General features: G+C 35.9%; 1 protein-coding gene across 8 annotated transcripts in view; it reads left to right on the top strand.

The window, feature by feature from the left end:
• Positions 1–21,552, top strand: part of DZIP3 (DAZ interacting zinc finger protein 3) — a 95,335-nt gene that overhangs the window by 68,489 nt on the left and 5,294 nt on the right. For all 8 annotated transcript variants that reach the window (XM_037017654.2, XM_073231701.1, XM_073231698.1 and 5 more), the window contains 7 exons: positions 8,827–8,895; positions 11,371–11,467; positions 12,816–12,919; positions 14,393–14,480; positions 15,911–16,012; positions 19,454–19,579; positions 21,097–21,236. In XM_037017654.2, coding sequence (XP_036873549.2) covers positions 8,827–8,895; positions 11,371–11,467; positions 12,816–12,919; positions 14,393–14,480; positions 15,911–16,012; positions 19,454–19,579; positions 21,097–21,236 — 726 coding nt within the window. The remainder of the gene's footprint in view (positions 1–8,826; positions 8,896–11,370; positions 11,468–12,815; positions 12,920–14,392; positions 14,481–15,910; positions 16,013–19,453; positions 19,580–21,096; positions 21,237–21,552) is intronic.

Genomic DNA, 21,552 nt, shown 5'->3' with positions numbered 1-21,552 from the left:
TCTTCCTAGAATAGAGACCAGAGGACACAGGACAACATCCAGACCACATCCACACCTGCAAGCACCCAGTGCCTCGCGAAGGGGGTAAGATACAAGCCCCAGCCCCGCAGGACCCTAGCGCCCCTCCCACAAGCTCCCGGCAGGAGGAGAGGAGTCGGAGTGGGGAGGGAGAGGGAGTCAGGACTGCTGAACACCCAGCCCCAGCCATCTGGAACAGAGCGCAGACACAGTGCATGTGTGGGGTGCTGGAAACTAGGGAAACAGGACAGCAAGATCTGTGAGTGGGTTCCTGAGGCTGGCGCCCGAGGACAAAGAAAAGCAAGCGGCTTTTTTTTTTTAATTATTTATTTAATTTATTTATTTATTATTTTTTTTGTGAGTGCTTTTTGGAAGTCTTAAAGGGACAGGGACCCGAAAACCGGACAGAAACGTCCCGGGACACTTAGTACAGGAGCAGGGAATCTGGGGGATCTCTGGGCACTCTAACCCCCTGGGCAGCAGGGAGCACAGAGACCCCTCTTGGAGATAAATAGCGTCCCAGCCGTTACTCTCCAATGCGGCTCCACCATTTCGGAGCAGCAACCCGAGGCAGGCCACGCCCACAGCAAAAGCGGACATAAGCTTCATAGCAGCCGGGCAAGAATCAGAACACCTTTCTGCACACAACTGCCCAGCACAAGCCACTAGAGGTCCCTGTTCTCCCAGGAAAGGAAGGCCACAAAACAACAAGAAGGGAATTTCTTCCAGCCATCACTTATGCCAACTCTGCAAACTATCTCTATCACCATGAAAAGGCAAAATTACAGGCAGACAAAGATCACAGAGACAACACCAGAGAAGGAGACAGACTGAACCAGTCTTCCTGAAAAAGAATTCAAAATAAAAATCATAAACATGCTGACGGAGATGCAGAGAAATATACAAGAGCTAAGGGATGAAGTCCGGAGGGTGATTACAGATGCCCAAAAAGAGATTACAGAAATGAAACAAACTCTGAAAGGATTTATAAACAGGATGGATAAGATGCAAGAGGCCACTGATGAAATAGAAACCAGAGAACAGGAACACATATAAGCTGACATAGAGATAAAAGGATCTCCAGGAATGAAACAATATTAAGAGAACTGTGTGACCAATCCAAAAGGAACAATATCCATATTATAGGGGTACCAGAAGAAGAAGAGAGAGAAAAAGGGATAGAAAGTGTCTTTGAAGAAATAATTGCTGAAAACTTCCCCAAACTGGGGGAGGAAGTAATCGAACAGACCTCGGAAATACACAGAACTCCCAACAGAAAGGACCCAAGGAGGACAACACCAAGACACATAATAATTAAAATGGCAAAGATCAAGGACAAGGAAAGAGTTTTAAAGTCAGCTAGAGAGAAAAAGGTCACCTATAAAGGAAAATCCATCAGGCTATCATCAGACTTCTCAACAGAAACCTTACAGGCCAAAAGACAATGGCATGATATATTTAATGCAATGAAACAGAAGGGCCTGGAACCAAGAATACTGTATCCAGCACAACTATCATTTAAATATGAAGGAGAGATTAAACAATTCCCAGACAAGCAAAAGTTGAGGGAATTTGCCTCCCACAAACCACCTCTACAGGGTATTTTAGAGGGACTGTTCTAGACGGGAGCACTCCTAAAACTAAACAGATGTCACCAGAGAAATAAAATCACAGCAAAGAAAGCAGACCAACAAAATACTAACTAAAGGCAAAAAAATAAAATCAACTACCCACTAAAACCAGTTAAAGGAAACATGAAAGAGCCCAGAACAAAACACCCAACAAATGAAGAATGGAGGAGGAGGAATAAGAAGGGAGAGAAGAAAAGAATCTCCAGATAGTGTGTATAACAGCTCAATAAGCGAGCTAAGTTAGGCAGTAAGATACAAAAGAGGCTAACCTTGAACCTTTGGTAACCACGAATTTAAAACCTGCAATGGCAATAAGTACATATCTCTCAATAGTCACCCTAAATGTAAATGGACTTAATGCACCAATCAGAAGACACAGAGTAACAGAATGGATAAAAAAGCAAGACCCATCTATATGCTGCTTACAAGAAACTCACCTCAAACCCAAAGACATGCACAGATTAAAAGCAAGGGATGGAAAAACATATTTCAGGCAAACAACAGTGAGAAGAAAGCAGGGATATCAGTACTAATATCAGACAAAATAGACTTCAAAACAAAGAAAGTAACAAGATATAAAGAAGGACATTACATAATGATAAAGGGCTCAGTCCAACAAGAGGATATAACCATTCTAAATATATATGCACCCAACACAGGAGCAGCAGCATATGTGAAACAAACACTAACAGAACTAAAGGGGGAAATAGACTGCAATGCATTCATTTTAGGATCTTCAACATGCTACTCATACCAAAGGATAGATCCACAGGGCAGAAAATAAGTAAGGACACGGAGGCACTGAACAACACAGTAGAACAGATGGACCTAATAGACATCTATAGAACTCTACATCCAAAAGCAACAGGATATACATTCTTCTCAAGTGCACATGGAACATTCTCCAAAATAGACCACATACTAGCTCACAAAAAGAGCCTCAGTAAATTCCAAAATATTGAAATTCTACCAACCATCTTTTCAGACCACAAAGGTATAAAATTAGAAATAAATTCTACGAAGAAAACAAAAAGGCTCACAAACACATGGAGGCTTAACAACATGCTCCTAAATAATCAATGGATCAATGAACAAATTAAAATAGAGATAAAGGAATATATGGCAACAAATGACAACAACAACACAAAGCACCAAATTCTGTGGGATGCAGCAAATGCAGTCTTTAGAGGAAAGTATATAGCGATCCAGGCACACTTGAAGAAGGAAGAACAATCCCAAATGAATAGTCTAACATCACAATTATCGAAACTGGAAAAAGAAGAACAAATGAGGCCTAAAGTCAGCAGAAGGAGGGACATAATAAAGATCAGAGAAGAAATAAACAAAATTGAGAAGAATAAAACAATAGCAAAAATCAGTGAAACCGAGAGATGGTTCTTTGAGAAAATAAACAAAATAGATAAGCCTCTAGCCAAACTTTTTAAGAGAAAAATAATCAACAAAAATCAACAGAATCAGAAATGAGAACGGAAAAATCATGACAGACTCCACAGAAATACAAAGAATTATTAAAGACTACCATGAAAAACTATATGCCAACAAGCTGGAAAACCTAGAAGAAATGGACAACTTCCTAGAAAAATACAACCTTCCAAGACTGACCAAGGAAGAAACACAAAATCTAAACAAACCAAGTACGAGCAAAGAAATTGAAATGGTAATCAAAAAACTGCCCAAGAACAAAACCCCCGGGCCAGATAGATTTACCTCGGAATTTTATCAGACACACAGAGAAGACATAATACCCATTCTCCTTAAAGTTTTCCAAAAAATAGAAGAGGAGGGAATACTCCCAAACTCATTCTATGAAGCCAACATCACCCTAATACCAAAACCAGGCAAAGACCGCACCAAAAAAGAAAATTACACACCAATATCCCTGATGAACGTAGATGCAAAAATACTCAATAAAATATTAGCAAACAGAATTCAAAAATATATCAAAAGGATCATACACCATGACCAAGTGGGATTCATCCCAGGGGTGCAAGGGTGGTACAACATTCGAAAATCCATCAAAATCATCCACCACATCAACAAAAAGAAAGACAAAAACCACATGATCATCTCCATAGATGCTGAAAAAGCATTCGACAAAATTCAACATCCATTCATGATAAAAACTCTCCACAAAATGGGTATAGAGGGCAAGTACCTCAACATAATAAAGGCCATATATGATAAAAACACAGCCAACATCATACTGAACAGCGAGAAGCTGAAAGCTTTTCCTCTGAGATCGGAAACAAGACAGGGATGCCCACTCTCCCCACTGTTATTTAACATAGTACTGGAGGTCCTAGCCACAGCAATCAGACAAAACAAGGAAGTACAAGGAATCCAGATTGGTAAAGAAGAAGTTAAACTGTCACTATTTGCAGATGACATGATAATGTACATAAAAAACCCTAAAGACTCCACTCCAAAACTACTAGAACTGATACTGGAATACAGCAAAGTTGCAGAATAGAAAATTAACACACAGAAATCTGTGGCTTTCCTATACACTAACAATGAACCAATAGAAAAGAAATCAGGAAAACAACTCCATTCACAATTGCAACAAAAAGAATAAAATACCTAGGAATAAACTTAACCAAAGAAGTGAAAGACCTATACCCTGAAAACTACAAGTCACCCTTAAGAGAAATTAAAGGAGACACTAACAAATGGAAACTCATCCCATGCTCGTGGCTAGGAAGAATTAGTATCATCAAAATGGCCATCCTGCCCAAAGCAATATACAGATTTGATGCAATCCCTATCAAATTACCAGCAACATTCTTCAATGAACTGGAACAAATAGTTCAAAAATTCATATGGAAACAGCAAAGACCCCGAATAGCCAAAGCAATCCTGAAAAAGAAGAATAAAGTAGGGGGGATCTCACTCCCCAACTTCAAGCTCTACTACAAAGACCTTAGTAATCAAGACAATTTGGTACTGGCACAAGAACAGAGCTACAGACCAGTGGAACAGATTAGAGACTCCAGACATTAACCCAAACAGATATGGTCAATTAATATTTGATAAAGGAGCCATGGACATACAATGGCGAAATGACAGTGTCTTCAACAGATGGTGCTGGCAAAACTGGACACCTACATGTAGGAGAATGAAACTGGACCATTGTCTAACCCCATACACAAAAGTAAATTCAAAATGAATCAAAGACCTGAATGTAAGTCACGAAACCATAAAACTCTTAGAAAAAAACATAGGCAAAACCCTCTTAGACATAAACATGAGTGACCTCTTCTTGAACATATCTCCCCAGGCAAGGAAAACAACAGCAAAAATGAACAAGTTGGACTATATTAAGCTGAAAAGCTTCTGTACAGCAAAAGACACCATCAGTGGAGCAAAAAGGTACCCTAAAGTATGGGAGAATATATTTGTAAATGACAGATCTGATAAAGGCTTGACATCCAAAAGAGCTCACCCACTTCAACAAACAAAAAACAAATAATCCAATTAAAAAATGGGCAGAGGAACTGAACAGACAGTTCTCCAAAGAAGATATTCAGATGGCCAACAGACACATGAAAAGATGCTCCACATCGCTAATTATCAGAGAAATGCAAATCAAAACCACAATGAGATATCAACTCACACCAGTAAGGATGGCTACCATCCAAAAGACAAACAACAACAAATGTTGGAGAGGTTGTGGAGAAAGGGAAACCTCCTACACTGCTGGTGGGAATGTAAATTAGTTCAACCATTGTGGAAAGCAGTATGGAGGTTCCTCAAAATGCTCAAAATAGACTTACCATTTGACCCAGGAATTCCATTCCTAGGAATTTACCCTAAGAATGCAGCACTCCAGTTTGATAAAGGCAGATGCACCCCTATGTTTATTGCAGCACTATTTACAATAGCCAAGAATTGGAAGCAACCTAAGTGTCTATCAGTAGATGAATGGATAAAGAAGATGTGGTACATATACACAATGGAATATTATTCAGCCATAAGAAGAAAACAAATCCTACCATTTGCAGCAAGGTGGATGGAGCTAGAGGGTATTATGCTCCGTGAAATAAGCCAAGCAGAGAAAGAGAAATACCAAATGATTTGACTCATCTGTGGAGTATAAGAACAAAGGAAAAACTGAAGGAACAAAACAACAGCAGAATCACAGATCCCAAGAATATACTAACAGGTACCAAAGGGAAAGGGACTGGGGAGGATGGGTGGGTAGGAAGGGATAAGGTGGGGGAAGAAGAAAGGGGGGATTATGGTTAGCATGCATAATGGGGAGGTGGGAGAAAGGGGATGGCTGTACAACACAGAGAAGACAAGTAGTGATTCTACAACATTTTGCTATGCTGATGGACAGTGACTATAAGGGGATTTTTTGGGAGGACCTGGTATAGGGGAGAGCCTAGTAAACATAATATTCTTCATGTAATTGTAGATTAATGATAACAAAATAAAAGAAAGATAAGGGGGATTACTCCCTGATAGGATAAAACTATCTGCATATCACCGATTAATGCATGCTTTAAATAACCTTAATTTTGATCATTTAAAGGGTGTCAGATGATCAGCTATGGAAGTACATTTTTCTGATAATATTCCTTTCTCTTAAAAAAAAAATAAAGCAGTTCCTGTGTGGTGCCCTTCTTCACAATGCTATAAAGGGCATATTAAAGTGTGGGCAAAGAGTCTATTTGTCTTTATACAGAGGATCAAAGCCTAATTTGGCTGTCCAGAAAATGAACTAAGATATGATATGAAGAAGAAGTTCCAATATCAACATACTCTGGAAGAGTCATTCCAGAAGATGATCATCAAAAAACTTTAACAAAGATCCTGGCACTGTTGCAGTTGTAGCTGCATTCATCCCACCAGTTCCTGGACTTGACATTGGAATGTAGAAGGAGATATCTAAGCCTGCCTGTGCATACAGTAAAACAACAAATTTGACTGGATCTATACTGTTGGAACTCAATGAAGAATTAGGAGAAGTGCAAGTTGCAGTGCTTCAAAATCTTGAGACTACAGACTATCTACTGTTAAAAGAACACATGGGATGTGAACAGTTCCCTGGAATGTGTTGTTTTAATTTGTCTGATTTTTCTCAAACTATTCAAATTCAGTTAGACAATATCCATCATATCATTGATAAGTTTTCACAAATGCTTAGGGTGCCTAACTGGTTTTCTTGGTTTCACTGGAGATGTCTGCTTTGGTTATGTAACTGTATTCCTATTATGTTAATGTGTGCACGCAATTTAATTAGTAATTTAAAACCTATACATGCTTATGTTACACTACAAGAAGATATGTCAAAGAAATAATCAATCTTCCCATGTTTTCTTCCATCTGCTACTTCTATAGCTTCTCTTCTTCCTTCCTAATTACAACCCTTAAGTAGAATTTGTGCCTCATATCAAAATTACTGAGTATCATAATTCTTCCAAGTGGTAAAGATACCTCAAGACAAATGCTGGGCACAGAAGCCACAGGGCATAAATCTGCAAAAAAGTAAAAAGCTAACCTTTTCAAACAATATTGCTTCTCTCTCACTTACCAACTTTACATTTCCCTGTATGGCCCTGGAAGATGACTGGTTAGTCAGAGACGGGTAAGGTTCCTCAAGGGAGGAACAACCTAAGACAGGCACAGTCACAGAGGGGTTATCAGGTGAGAAATTGGGGATCAACAGAGGTGAGGCTCAGAACCTCACCCCCCCTGTTTTGAGAGAAATCTTCTGCATCCATGGATTTTTTGTTGCCCTTGTCTAGCTTGGATTAATACTTAGTCTACAGGCACACACCTGATCATCTACATTTGTCCTCTTACAGCACTAAACTATGTTTTCTACCTTTATCTTGCATCTACTTACCCCTTCAGCATTTTGTTAAAAATGATAATAATAATAAGGGAGAAATGTGGAATTCACATATAAATCAAGTATACAAATCAAACGAATAATCAAAATTGACCTGATTGTTTTATAGTTCATGATGCGTGATCAAAACCGAAAGTTTCTGTGATGACTGCCCTTTCACTGTTCACCGTGTAAGAACCTATTCACTATGTAAGAACTTGTTCACCATGTAAAAACTTGTTTGTTATGCTTCAGAAGATTGAAGACTGTTGAGAATTAGGCTTGGGGTTGATTAATGATTGTGCATTGAGTCCCCTATACAGAATTTTATTGTTGTTAACAACCATATGATCAATAAATATGAGAGATGCCCTCTCAAAAAAAAAAAAAAAAGGAAAACATTAATGGTCCCAAGATTATAAGGAGGAGATGAAAGTGTGAGGGAAGTAGGTGTACTCCAAACTAGAGCTGGTAGAATACTGAAGTAATGGAAATATTAAAAGGGAAGGAAAATGTCAGTCTTGGAATTCTTACTACTTTTCAACTTTCTCTACATACCTCTGTATACTATAGTTAAAGCTTGTATTTCTTATTATGTACTTGAGAACATGATCTCTTGTATAGAAAGAGACCTGGTTTCATTGCATTTTCAGTCTAATAGACCAGACTGTAGGTCTTTAGAGCTTCTAAGAAGCTAAGAGTAAAGGTGAGTGGGAAGTCTGTAATATCTAGCAGTGAACAATCTAGCTAGCATTTAAAGTCAATGTTTTAAGGCTCTGTCATTCCAATAAGTTATATTAACAAAAACTCCTATGTATTCCAAGTGTCTGAACCTATCAGAGACTTAAAGAGAGAAGTACTTTTTCTATATGTCTCTTCATATTGAAGCAAATTAACAGGTTAATGTAAATAGTTTGCATGACTTAATAGTATCTCTTAAGAAACTTAAAAGTTCTCAATCCCATCACAGGCCTAGAAAGTGAGAAGATTCCATCTCTGTTTTCTAGTGGGTAAACTAAAGTACAAAGAGCTATAGACATTTTTCCGAGTCATTGAGCTAGGGATATAAGAGAATTCTTCTCTTTGGGTTTCTAATTAACAGGATTAGAAATTAGTTCTTTCTTTGGGAAGTTAGTAAATCAGCATTGGAAATAAGAAAGATAAATTTTAGAAGGACTGAGTATAGGAGTCTAGTTATTTTCAGGTTCAAGATTTGTGGTTCAAAATGGACATAACTGAGTTCCTCCTCAGTATAAGTAAAACTGTTTTGGCTATTATTAACAATAAATAATTTCTATAATTTTTTGACTTTCTTCTTAGATTGCAGCGTCAGAGCCATGCTAAAGATAATGAAATCAAAAACCTTAAAGAGCAACTTTCCATGAAAAGGTACAAACTTGGCTGTTGGTTTGGTTGAGTACACCCTCTCTGAAACTCTAGATATTCCACTGAGCATGTTCTGGCTGCAGTAGCCACATACATAATTTATCATCCAAACTGGGGCACTTTCAAGCATGAAATTGAGCAGTATTAATAATTACACTGGGACAACCAGTATAAATGGGAAGTGTCATAGGCAAATTGAGAGGATTATTTGCCTTGGCTCTGGTCCTAGAAAACTGGTGAGAGAGATTAGATCAACAAAGTTATGGCCCAACAACGAAGTACTGTCAGGAACTAGAGTTAAAGAGTTCTTATCTCTGTACCCTAATCAGTAGTACTAGGTGTGACTACTTTCTGAAATTGGCTTGTGTTTTATTCTGAATCACATGTTTTTCCCTGTAGGTAATTTTTTATAACAAATTTTTGAGACCTAATTCATAGAGTATAAAGCACCCTGTTAAAGTATACAATTTGTTAGTTCTTAGTACATTCCCAGAGGTGTACAACCGTCACCACTATCTTAATTCCAGAACATTTTTATCACCGTAAAGAAACCTTGTATCCATTAGAAGTCACTCCTTATCCTCTCCTCCCCCAGCTCCTGGCATCTACTAATTTATTTTTTGTCTTTGTGTATTTGCTTCTTCTGGACATTTCATATATATGAAATCAGATATCCTCTTGTGATTAATTTCTTTCACTTAACTTAATTTCAAGATTCATCCATGTTGTAGCATGTATCAGTACTCATTCCTTTTTATGGATAAATAATATTCCATTGTATGGATATATACCACATTTTATTTATCTTTACATCAGTTGATGGATGTTAATTTGTTTCCATTTTTTGATTAGTATTAATAATAATAATGCTGTTATGAACCATTTGTATATAAATTTTTGCATGAACATATATTTTCAGTTCTCTTGGCTGTTTACCTAAGAGAGGAATTGCTGAGAAATGCAGTGTATTCTGTGGTTATCCTTTTGAGGAACTCCAAAGCTGCTTTCCAAGTGGATGCACCGTTTTACAATGCCACAACAATGCGTGAGGGTTCTGATTTCTCCACATCCTCACCAATACTTGTTCGATTATTTGACTTAATTTTACCCATTATAGTAGATAGAAAGCACTATATAACCTTGGTTTTGATTCGCATTTTCCTAATGATTGATTATGTTGAGAATCCTTTCATGTGTTTATTGGCCATTTGTTTATCTAGTTGGAGAAATGTCGGCTCAGATCCTTCGGCCGTTTTTTAACTGGGTTGCCTTTTATTGTTGAGTTTTTGTATGGTCTTGATTCAAGTCCCTTATCAGATTGTGATTTGCAAATATTTTTTCTCATTCTATTGGTTGTCTTTTCACTTTCTTGATGAAAGTGAAGTACAAACGTTTTTAATTTTGGTGAAATCCAGTTTATTTTTTTCTCTTGTTTTTGTAGGCAAATTTTGCATCATATTTAATGGCATACTGATTCCTCTTGGTTGAGCATATATATGTCCCTGAATATTTTACAGTGTTTTTTCTCCTTGAAACACTGGTCTTTGTGGTATTAACAATATATTGTTTTATTAAGCTTCTCATCCATGTTTATGAAGTACTCAAGCATACAGATATCTCATAATAAAACATTGAGGGTAGCTTTTGTGAAAGTCCCTATTACAATGTTATATTTCCAATTCATTGTTTTCATTAAAGACATTTGGTATATGTGCTCTACAGTTTTGGGGCTCAACTGTAGTAAAGTGAAATGGGATAGAAAAAAGAGAAACCTTACAGGTTGCCATTTCCTGTAAATATCCTTCATAAACAGTGTCCTTATCATGCCACTCCCTACTTCTCAAGCTACAGGATTTGTTTTCATCCAAAAGTGTTGATTGTGAGGACTGATAACCAGTAAGATATTTTAATGTACTGACTTAGCTTTTGCATGACAGGGAGATTAACCTTTTTGGCTGCTGTTGTTTGAATACAAATAGGCTTGTAGGAACTTTATTTTATATAACATTTATTTAAAAATGATAATTACTAATATTTATTTAGTACTTAATATGTACCAAACACAAAGCTTTATGTACATTATCTGAATGAATTGTCACAGCTCTTTGAGATAAGTAATACAGTTTTTTCCGTTCTTACATGTAAGGAAACAGGTATAGAGAAGTGACGTAATTTGTCTAAAGTTTCACATTCATTAAGTTTTAGAGCTCAGATTCTCAAACAACTATATTTCAGAGTCAAGTTTTAAATCATAGCCCATATATTGACAGCTTTAGACCTTCTACACCTTTGATAATAAAGAATAACAGTAGTAATAAGGGTTTAATAATGTCTTTTCTTGCTTTCATGTGTTGTATACTTTTCCAAGAAATTATTTTCTACTCATTGAATAGTTTGTATCTTTTTTCCTCATGAATATGATAGAAAAGTCTATTCTTGCTGCAATGTTATTAACTCTTTAATTGTCATGTATTTCAGATCTCAGTGGGAAATGGAGAAGCATAATCTGGAAAGCACAATTAAAACATACTTAAACAAACTGAATGCAGAAACCAGCAGAGCTTTAACAGCTGAGGTAAAAGAAAAAAAAAGAGAGAGAGAGATGGGTCAGGGAAGGAAGTTTTACTTGTGTACTAATATATAAAAGAATTGAAAAAAGGACTGTATTTTGAACAAACAAAAGACATTTTAAGACTAGCCATAAAAACACAGCTCTGGCTTTGTGCTTTTTTGAGTCATTGGCATTTTGTACTTGATTGCTTTAATGTTGGTGGTTTTTTTCCCCAAATGACTTCAAGAAATTGGTTTGCTTCAGTACATATAACAAATACAGACATCTTGGGAAAATTTTCATGAAGCCAGGTCACTGAGCCAAACATCTGAGAATGACATTTCACTGCTGCCATAATATCTCCTTTCTTTGCTGCTTCCTACATAGACCTTCCAAAGACACATAACACATCATAACCCCCCAGTTAGCCTACAACACCATGGCAAGGGTCTTTCAAAAGAAATGTGATTTATCTGTGTATGTAATTTTTATTTATAGATAACCAAACTTGATATACAATAAAATTAAAATTTGTGGAGAGCTCACTGACATTAAAAACATTACAAACCTTCCCCCCTGTCATGGGTAAGCTCTGTTCTTTAGCAGAGTACTTGGAAATCCAGAAGTCAATAATCAAGGAGTGATATCTGAACCAAAAAATCCCTGAAGAGTAGTATTTAGAATGCTAGCTTTAATCAAAAAGGAAAAAACCTCACATTGCTTTAAGATCTCAAATTTGTATGTATACTTTGTTTTTTACCTCTTTTAGTCAGAAACTTTCCACTTTCATTATTCCTTTTAGAAACAATGCTATCCAAGAGTATAATAAGCTATTTTCTGTGAATATTGAACATTGGCATTTCTGCTGAACTGCCAAATGACCAGGCAACAATAATGGTGTGGAAGGGATTCCTGCTGTGTGAGATGTGGGACTAGGGGACCTCCAAGGGCCACTTGCACTGCATGGTCTGATTATTTTATTACCCGTTCATTGGTTAAAAGAAATAGCAGTACTTCTTTGAGTGGTTTTAAACTTTGTTGCATATTAGAGTTACCTGAGAGCTTTTAAAAATCTGGTGTCAATTAAATTAGAATCTCTGGTACCAAGACATGATTTTTTAAAGTTTCTGAGATAAATCCAGTGTATGTGCAAGTTTGAAAACTAATGATCCTAGAGTGTTTACCAATTGAATAAAAAAAATCATTGAATAAAAAATCAGCATTGCAGAATTAATTAAAAAGTCTTTTTATAATGTATTGTTCAAGAAGCTCAGATATCATTGGAAGAAACTGAAAAATAGCTTAAAATTTACTTGAAATATGTTCATTTACAAGGACACCTTCAACTTCTCTTTCTCTCAAATATCTGTAGGTGTACTTCTTGCAGTGTCGTAGAGATTTTGGCTTGCTTCATCTAGAGCAGACTGAAAAGGAATGCCTCAGTCAGCTTGCCAGGGTGACCCACATGGCGGCAAGGTAACCTTGTCCCCCTTTCTTAATGCATCTTAATCTCAAATGTACTTGAAAGTGGCTCTAAGATTGAACATAATCTGATGTGTTTTATATACATAACATCAGTCTTTGGAGTGAAGAAGCCCTTGTTTTGTAAACCTCTAAAGTCATTTAGTCACTTTGATGCTTTTACTTTGTTGCTTCTGCTGAGGCCCTGAAAAGTCTCCTGAGTGCAGAATAGCTGCTGACAGATTTTTCTCTTCCTCTGCAGTGAAATTGATAAAAAATCTCTGTCAGAGATATGCATGAAGACGAGATATTTACAAAATGGTTGTATTCTAATTGGAAAACTTTATTCTGTTTCGTAATGCTTGATTTTAAATACCTTTGGAGTATTCAAATATTGGACAGGTTGGATGAGATTCCCCTTAAATTTGTAATTGTACAGAATAATTCTTCAAACTTAAAGAATTAATTAAATTAGAATCTCTAGGACCATGGCGTCATTATTTTTTTAATGATGATCTTTTTTAATGATCATTATTCTTCCATCCCAAAGAATCAGGATCTCTTATGTTTAGCAAGATTCTCAGGATATACTGATGTACTTTCAGGTCCAGGAAGCATTCTTGTGATTAACCAGTCTATCTTTGCTTGCCAGAGGGAGAAAGGGTGCTCTATGAATTAGAATATTATCAAGATGATCTCAATGATAACTTGCTCTGCTCTCTTAAAGCTGTTGTGTTGGGTGATACTAGTGTAGGGATGTTATAACAGACCCTTTGAAAGGCCACATGAAATCTTTCTTGTAGAGAAGGTAGAATCTAAACACCTCAAAGCTGTTCCGATTTAAGTTATTCGGTGAGCACATTTGGCAGAGCTGCTTTGTTTGTACCATTTATGCACTACAGAGAGGAACAATCTAATTCATCCTTGTAGAAGAGGTATTTCTTTCTGATATGCCTTCACATTGGAAAAAATATCTTTTTCTAATTTGCAAAAGAGCTTGATAGGTCAGTCATGGCCCTGTGATGTCCAGGTTAATGTGAAAATAGTCCAAAACTTGCTTCCAATATGAGTCAGCATCCTTGAGAGTGCTTCTGTATTGGGTGGTAAGGACAGTTTTCCTGTTTGGCCTTCTCTTCATAGTCAAACAGGAAAGCCTCCATACTTCAATGGTAGGATTCCTATGCAAAGATTTTATAATGTGTCCTAAAAATTATTGCCAAGTTAGAGCAAAAACTTATTGTTCTGGAAGCAGAAGTTGTATTTGCTCTTGAAAAAAAAATCATATCATATAATCCAAGTCTTTGTTTATATTTTTAATAAGAGAAACCATTCTACACAACTTTGTGCCCATTTGAGATAATCGTTGGAGGTAATTTTGTTGTTGTTTTACATTGCTTACATATATGCTAAAGAACATAATGGGAATTTTTGGAAACTGAAGTGGTATGTAAAAAGAAAAATTTCTCTGTGTCTCCCTTTCGACATCAGCAACCTAGAATCACTTCAGTTAAAGGCTGCAGTAGACAGTTGGAATGCCATTGTGACAGATGTCAGAAACAAGATTGCATTCCTTAGGGTAAGTCGTGAAGTATACTTACAGTAGATTGCCTGAGTGTTGTAGGTAACATAAACTTAAAACATCTAACATTAAAAATAATTGCTAGAGAATTTAAGGAAGAACATAGCTTTTCACTTCTGTTATTAAAGTTTATGCCTCTCTGAGGCTTGACTTTGGTTACTTCCATGTAGTTGGTTAGAGATAGCATCCTAGGCTCATACATGTGGTCTTTTAGGCCCTTTATAGTAAATTCTAAACTAAAAAATTGTGCCTCACATCTAATTTTCCTAGAATTCCAAAGCTTACTCTGCTCCAGTCAGAAATAAATGTCTTAACTTGGTCTGAATAATGTGTTTACAAAATTAAAAAGATCAAGCAGACCTGTATAAGTTTTCAATCTTAACTTTTTATCTAATGATGCAAAATAATAAATTCTTAATCAGTTTTGTGATAGAATTAGGACCATGCTAAAGAGGTAACACACCAACTAATTAATTTAGTCATTTGGTTTTAGGATAATTTTGTATTTATATTTTAAAGTTGATATATAATGTTTTGTGATTTTTACAGCACTGCTAGGAAAACAATGATACCCAGTTGTGAAGAGCTACCTCAGAGAGCAATCTACTTGCCTAGATTTTTCTTTAGTGGTCTTGACTGTTTCTCTCCTGGCCTATTTGTTACTCATTCTTTACTGAGTTTCTGTTGGTTTATTCAAAGTTCTGGCCTCAAAAGAGCTGCCCATAGTTCTCTATATTGGCTTTCTTTTGAGCACAGGTCCTCTGTGTAGAAATTTCTAAATGTTTTGTTTCTTAAGACTTTTTTTTCCAGCTCTTGTGGGTTGTTTACAAAATAATATGGTAAAGCAAAGTGAGAACAAACCCAAAAAATGTTGAAAGCAGGTTGTTAGGCTTCAGGGATTGGAGTCTTACTTTTAGCAAAATGTAAGAGACTGAAACAAAGGTATATATGGAACTTTTGAAACAAATAAGATATGAATGTTTAATAAGGATTCCTTAAAATTTCATTTTTAAAATGAACATTTGCAAGTAATTCAGCTCTTTGTTACAAATACTTTTTTCCTCATATTTATCAGTCAGGATAGGTAGCTGCTTGAATCTTTAGAATCTCTTCATTTTGTATCAGTGTTTCCAATTTTGGGGGCTAAAAATTATGGTTAGCTTTAAGGAATTATCACAAGGATCTATGATTTATGTGTCTGTATCTTGTCAATCAACAGATTTCTAAAAATACAGCTATTTACACTTGGGGATAACTCTTTATAGAAAGAATTGTTTTTATGTCAACAATTGTTTCTATATTATTTCTGACATAGTAGGTTGGGGACCACTGTTCTTTGTTGTATTATTCAAAACTACATCAAGTGTTCCCATATGCTATTTCTTTGAAGTTGATTTTGTTCTAAAATATTATTTCTCTTCTACTAGACACAGTACAATGAACAGATAAATAAGGTGAAGCAAGGGTTTGCCTTGAGTACCTTGCCTCCAATCCAGCTTCCTCCACCACCACCAAGTCCTGAGATACTGGTAAGAAATAATGACATTTTGAAAAATTACTGTCTTCATCTTGCCATTGGTAAGGGCTGTAAAGCACTGAATATGCAGTATGTTTAAAATGTGTTCAAAGTAGAATAGGTGTATGTTGTACATATCATTGGTAATTATGGCCATTTCCCTATATCACCTGCAGGTGATATAACTAGCTGGCTAGCTCAGCTGAAGCCCATACGTAGGTTTTCCACTGGATTTTAGTGATACATTTGATATATAAAGAGGTAATATATTCTCTTTCATTCTGCCAATGTCACCTACATCATGGGAGGAAATTAATGAATGCTCAGAATTCTCAGTGCCCTCAGGTTACCTCTGGATGACTGAAATATCTCAGCATAATAACCTAGCAGGCTGCATTGTACTCCTCCACTTCTATGTTAGACTTTTTGTCCTTGGCTTTTTTCTTCTATTTTGTCTTTAACAGCAAGGAGAGCTTCCATTTGTTATCTTTGCCTGCTTGTTGTTAGGGATCAGTGAGTCTTAATCAGACAAACTAATCTCTATGCTATACTATTTTTGTTGCCCTTTGGGGAAGCATAGTGCCTTCACCCTGTGAACTCACACAACATTCCAAAAGACCTTTTAGGACAGAACCATTAGGTGATCATTTTTATTGTAACAGATCTGGGAGTAGGAAAAGATAAAAGGTATGAGATATTTAGGATCAAATCACTTCTGCTCGTAGTCAAACTTTGAAAATGTTATTTCCACAAATAATTGACTCTATCAAAGAAATTAAAAATTGTATGAAGTCACACTGGGTTTTTAAAGAAGAATCCAGAGCTAAAAGCCTTATATGGTATACACCTTGGGCTTTAAAAAGGACAGTGCTGCCTCTTATAATTTTGGTCAATTCAGTTTTTACAGGAGCACTTTATTATGGACATTATTATTCTAGGCTTGGAACACCATCATACCCAACTATCCTGATAAAGGAATATGTTTCATAAATGACAGAGATATCCCCAAAATTCTCTGTAGTTCTACAGGAAGTAATATATTCTTGGGAAGATTTCTAGAAACCCTGTTCCTTCTCCCCTTATTGAAACTACAGTCTGTAGATTGTAGTTAAACTCTCCCATGACTCTAAGTATAAAATGGCTCTGGAGACTCAGACGCTAGATAATAGAGTTGTTCTTTGGAGTATCTCAGAACCAGACTAACATACAATGTCTGACACTAGGGATACTCTGTAGCTGACAAACATAGTCAAACCTTGACCTCTAGACCCTCGCCCCTTCAGAGACTTTATGTTTGATGTGGCTTACCTGGGTTTAGTCAAGGGCAAAAACCCACTGGCAGTTAGGCTCTGTGGGATTCATAGCATCCTTCTGCTAACATCTGGGAGGTATATGTATATCTTTTGTGCTCCTAACCACAGTCAGTACTGTGCTTGATCAAAGGTAATGTGTTAAAGTGCAAGCATCAGTGACCACTGAGCATTAGTGGAACAGATTAAGAGCACCAATGCTAAAAATGTGATAATGCTATTTTCTAATGAATTGAGTTTGTATCATACAGTAGAAGTACACTGGACATTCTCGGTTCAGGTCCTTATTCTGTGAAAAACTGTGTTGGTCTTGGGAAAAACAACCATTCTGGACTTTCTTTTTCCCATCTATAAGTTAAGAAATTGTACTAGATAATCTGATTACTGAAGTCCATCTATCTCTGAGATTCTAGTTTTCTAAGCAATGGTCACCAGGCTTTAAATGTATAGTAGTTTAACCTGAGAAGTCTGGAATAATGGTACTGTTCCTAGTTGAGCCCAGTATTTTTATGTGTTTCATTATATCTTGATTTTTGTGCTCTGGATAATCCAGCAAAGAAATGTTAGATAACAGTTGTTCTCAAAGAGAATAGGACTGTTGACTCAGTGCCCACCATTCATTCACTCTTTAAAAGCTTCTCATTATGAAAATTTGGAACATGCAAAAAAATAGAATAATCTAATGAACCTCTGTGAACCCAAGAGCCACCTTCAACATTATCAACGTTTTGTCAGTCTTGTTTCATGTAATCTCTTTTTTCCTCTCCATTGGAATATTTAAGTAAACCCTACATATCATATAATCTCATCCATTATACTTTTGTATATTCCTGAAAGATAAGGACTTATCATTAGATATAGTAACACCACCATTTTCCTACTTAAAGTAATGATTTTCAATATATAACATCCAGTTAAGATTTATATTTCCCAGTTGTCTCAAAATGTATTTTTCTTACCTAGCTTGACAATATTTCGAATTTGTTATACCTATGCTTATTTAAAAAACCCTTATTTTTAAAAACAATCTAAGCAAGATTTATACTTTGCATTTGGCTGATTGTTCTTTAAATCTGTAACAGCTATCCAACCCCTTCCCCTTTATTCATGGCATTTATTTGTTAAAAAACTAAGTTATTTATCCTGATCAATATCCCACATTATTGATTTAGCTGATTATTTCTGGTGTCATTGTACATGTCCTATTTTCTATAAACTAATCATTAGATCTAGAGGGTTAGTAAAATATAGTTCAATATTTTTGGCAAGAGTACTTTATAAGTGATTTTATATATATATATATACACACAGAAGACATACAGTGTCTCTTCTAAGAATTGAATATCAGCCTGATCTATCATAAAGTTCCCCATTAACCTTTCACCTGATGGTTTTAGGATCATTATGTAAGAGTTATGTTGATGTCCATTTCTAAAAATTCAACGAGTAGTTGAATTTCTGCTTTATGCTAGTGCTAGACCTGACCAAGTTAGCTGCTCAATACATTTCTTTTCTTCTGTAATCCATCTGATAAGGTATCCATCCCATGGGTAGATTTAAGAAGGGCAAGCTTTCTATAACCCCTTGGGAAGTGTTGTAACACCCATAAACATATCTACAAGCCACTGTAGGATAGTTTATCCCCCAGCCCCACACCACTCTTCTTGGAGCTAAACATAAAGTTAGAATTCTACCAGGTGGTACATGGTCTCTCTAATACATACTGGCAGAAGTAATACCTTCTACAGACAACTTTGGTTCATTAGTGGAATTTGAGTGCCAGTATTGTTTATCAACATGGACAATGTTCATTGAGGAGCTCCTTTACATGGTCCTATATTACAGTTGGGAGGGAACCTTAAAAATCACCTAACCCAACCTTCTAATCTTACAGATTAGTAACTTGGTATCCAAGATTACCCAGCTAGGTAGACAAAGTGGGACTAGAACTCAACTCTCTTCTCTCTCTCAGGGCTCTTTAGTATATACTTCACTTCCCTTTGCTTTTCCAAATATTCATATATTCAACTAACATTATTTCTAATGTGCTTTGTATCTAGATTTCAAATCATGGTTTTTCCCCAAACATCCTGTGAGTTTGGATCATTGCCTACATTTTTTATTTTTTATCTTATCTATTTTAGATGCAGCAGTTCTTGGGAAGACCCCTTGTGAAAGAGTCTTTCTTTAGACCAATACTCGCTGTTCCTCAAATGTCTGCCATTTGCCCTGGAGTCATCTCTGCACCTGGCCAATCTAGAGCCCCTCTGGTAAAGTTCCCTTCTTGGTGGAATAAACATTAACTAGTTCTTTATCACTATGGTGGACTTCCTGAATGAATGTCTTCTCTTTATTTGACAAGTAATGGTGATGGTGGTGGTGATAAAAAATGAATGATGAATGAATGAGTAGACTCATATGAGGCACTGTGTTTAATTATTTCATTAACTGATCTTAGCTTAGTTTTTGGATGCAAAAATAAGTATATTTTTATAATAGGTAATTCTTACAATTAGTCTTACCCGTACAACAGGCAACAGTGCAGGGTAGATTGATATTTTTAATAGGTAATTTATGTTTGACATGGCTGTTGTGTAGGTTCAAAAGCACAGAAGCCAGTTCACAACAAACTAAATTATGCCATGAAGCCAAGGAAAAATTTTATTTACACACACACACCCCTATATATGTTTGTACAAGAGAAGAGTGTTTCATCTTTATAAACCATATAAACAGCATCACCTTGGAACATACTATGTAAAACATTATTATTTCTGGAAAAAAACTTGATACTAAGGCAAACCCATTTTTCTGGCCAGTATTCTGCCAAGTTCTTACAACTATTACTAGTAGTTGCTAATTTTTCACAAGTACTAACCTTGTATTTGAAAATAACCTATAGAGTCTTGGGTAAAAGATGCCATGTTTATAATCATCCTAGTAATCAGATTAACACTTCAAAATATTCACTTTTTGATATTAGAATCTTAAATTTCTGAGAAGGAACTATTATAAAATATGGGACAAACTGGTGACTTCATGGCTCAGAGGTGTCATTACAACTTCCATACTGCCTTTGTGTGTAGCATTCATGAGACATTGGGCAGACATTCTAGTAGTATTCTCATCTTTATTTAATTGTGTGAAAGTTCAGCTTTATTTTTTTTAATTACAAAAGTTCATGCTAATCATAAAGTAATAAAAAAAAACAAAAAATATATAAAATATATGATAAATATGCAAAGTAGAAAGCAAAATTATCCTGTAATGGAATCCTAGAAAATAATCACTCTTTACAGATTTTTTTTAACCTACAAACCTTTTTCTATGCATACGCATTTAGAAATTTTTACTATAAAATAAGTCATGCCATAGAATACTATGCCACAGACTTTTTTTAATGAAACGTGGGATGAACATCTGTCATGCTCAGACATAAAGATCTATTCTTAAGGATTTGATTTACTCATTACCCTACTAACAGACTTCAGGCTGTTTTCAGTTTTTCACTATTATAAAATATAGCAGTAAATGCTCTGTACATATTTCAGTATATGTTTGCATTTACTGAGACTAGCATGTCCCATTTTTAAAATAAGGGTAATTGTAAACAATAAAGATTGGTATGCTAGTTAAGGAAAAAAGAACCTCATAAAAGAGAACATGTATGTCAATATCCCTCTTCTTCATTCTACCCATTTTCTGATGTATGGAAATATCATGTTGGCATGAAATGTTACTTCCTAAAAACTGAAGCTGATGGATTGTAACTGTGTGTTCCTTATAGGTGACTGGCATAGCCTGGACCATGCCGGCGCCTGTGGGAGAAAGTGGGCCTCCCAGTGCAAGTGTGGGAAGTGATTCCCCCGTGATGAACTGGGAGAGGATTACAGACAGGCTGAAAACTGCCTTTCCTCAACAGACCAGGTACTTCAGTTTTTATTTAGTGGGGAGTACAGATCATACTCTATAACTTTGATAGCCATAGTTAGAGCAATGAAATGTTTCAGAGAAACATAACATGCACAAAAAAGTATAGATATTTCCTTAACAGGGCCTTGGTAAGGAAAATGGATTTATCAGAAGGGATAGTGTTCAATATAACTGCTGAACCTCTTCACTAAAGTTATTAGTCTTAAATGATAATAGAACAAATTTTTTAATTTAGGTTTGCTCATTTACTAAAACTAGTTTTAAACCTCAGCCGCAATAATTATCTTAATAACCTATTTCCAAAGTGAAT

This window comes from Manis javanica, chromosome 3 (genome assembly GCF_040802235.1).
Source record: "Manis javanica isolate MJ-LG chromosome 3, MJ_LKY, whole genome shotgun sequence".
NCBI classification, from domain to species: domain Eukaryota; kingdom Metazoa; phylum Chordata; class Mammalia; order Pholidota; family Manidae; genus Manis; species Manis javanica.
The sequence above is the reverse complement of the archived record's forward strand: the minus strand, read 5'-3'. Positions and strand labels throughout refer to the sequence as shown.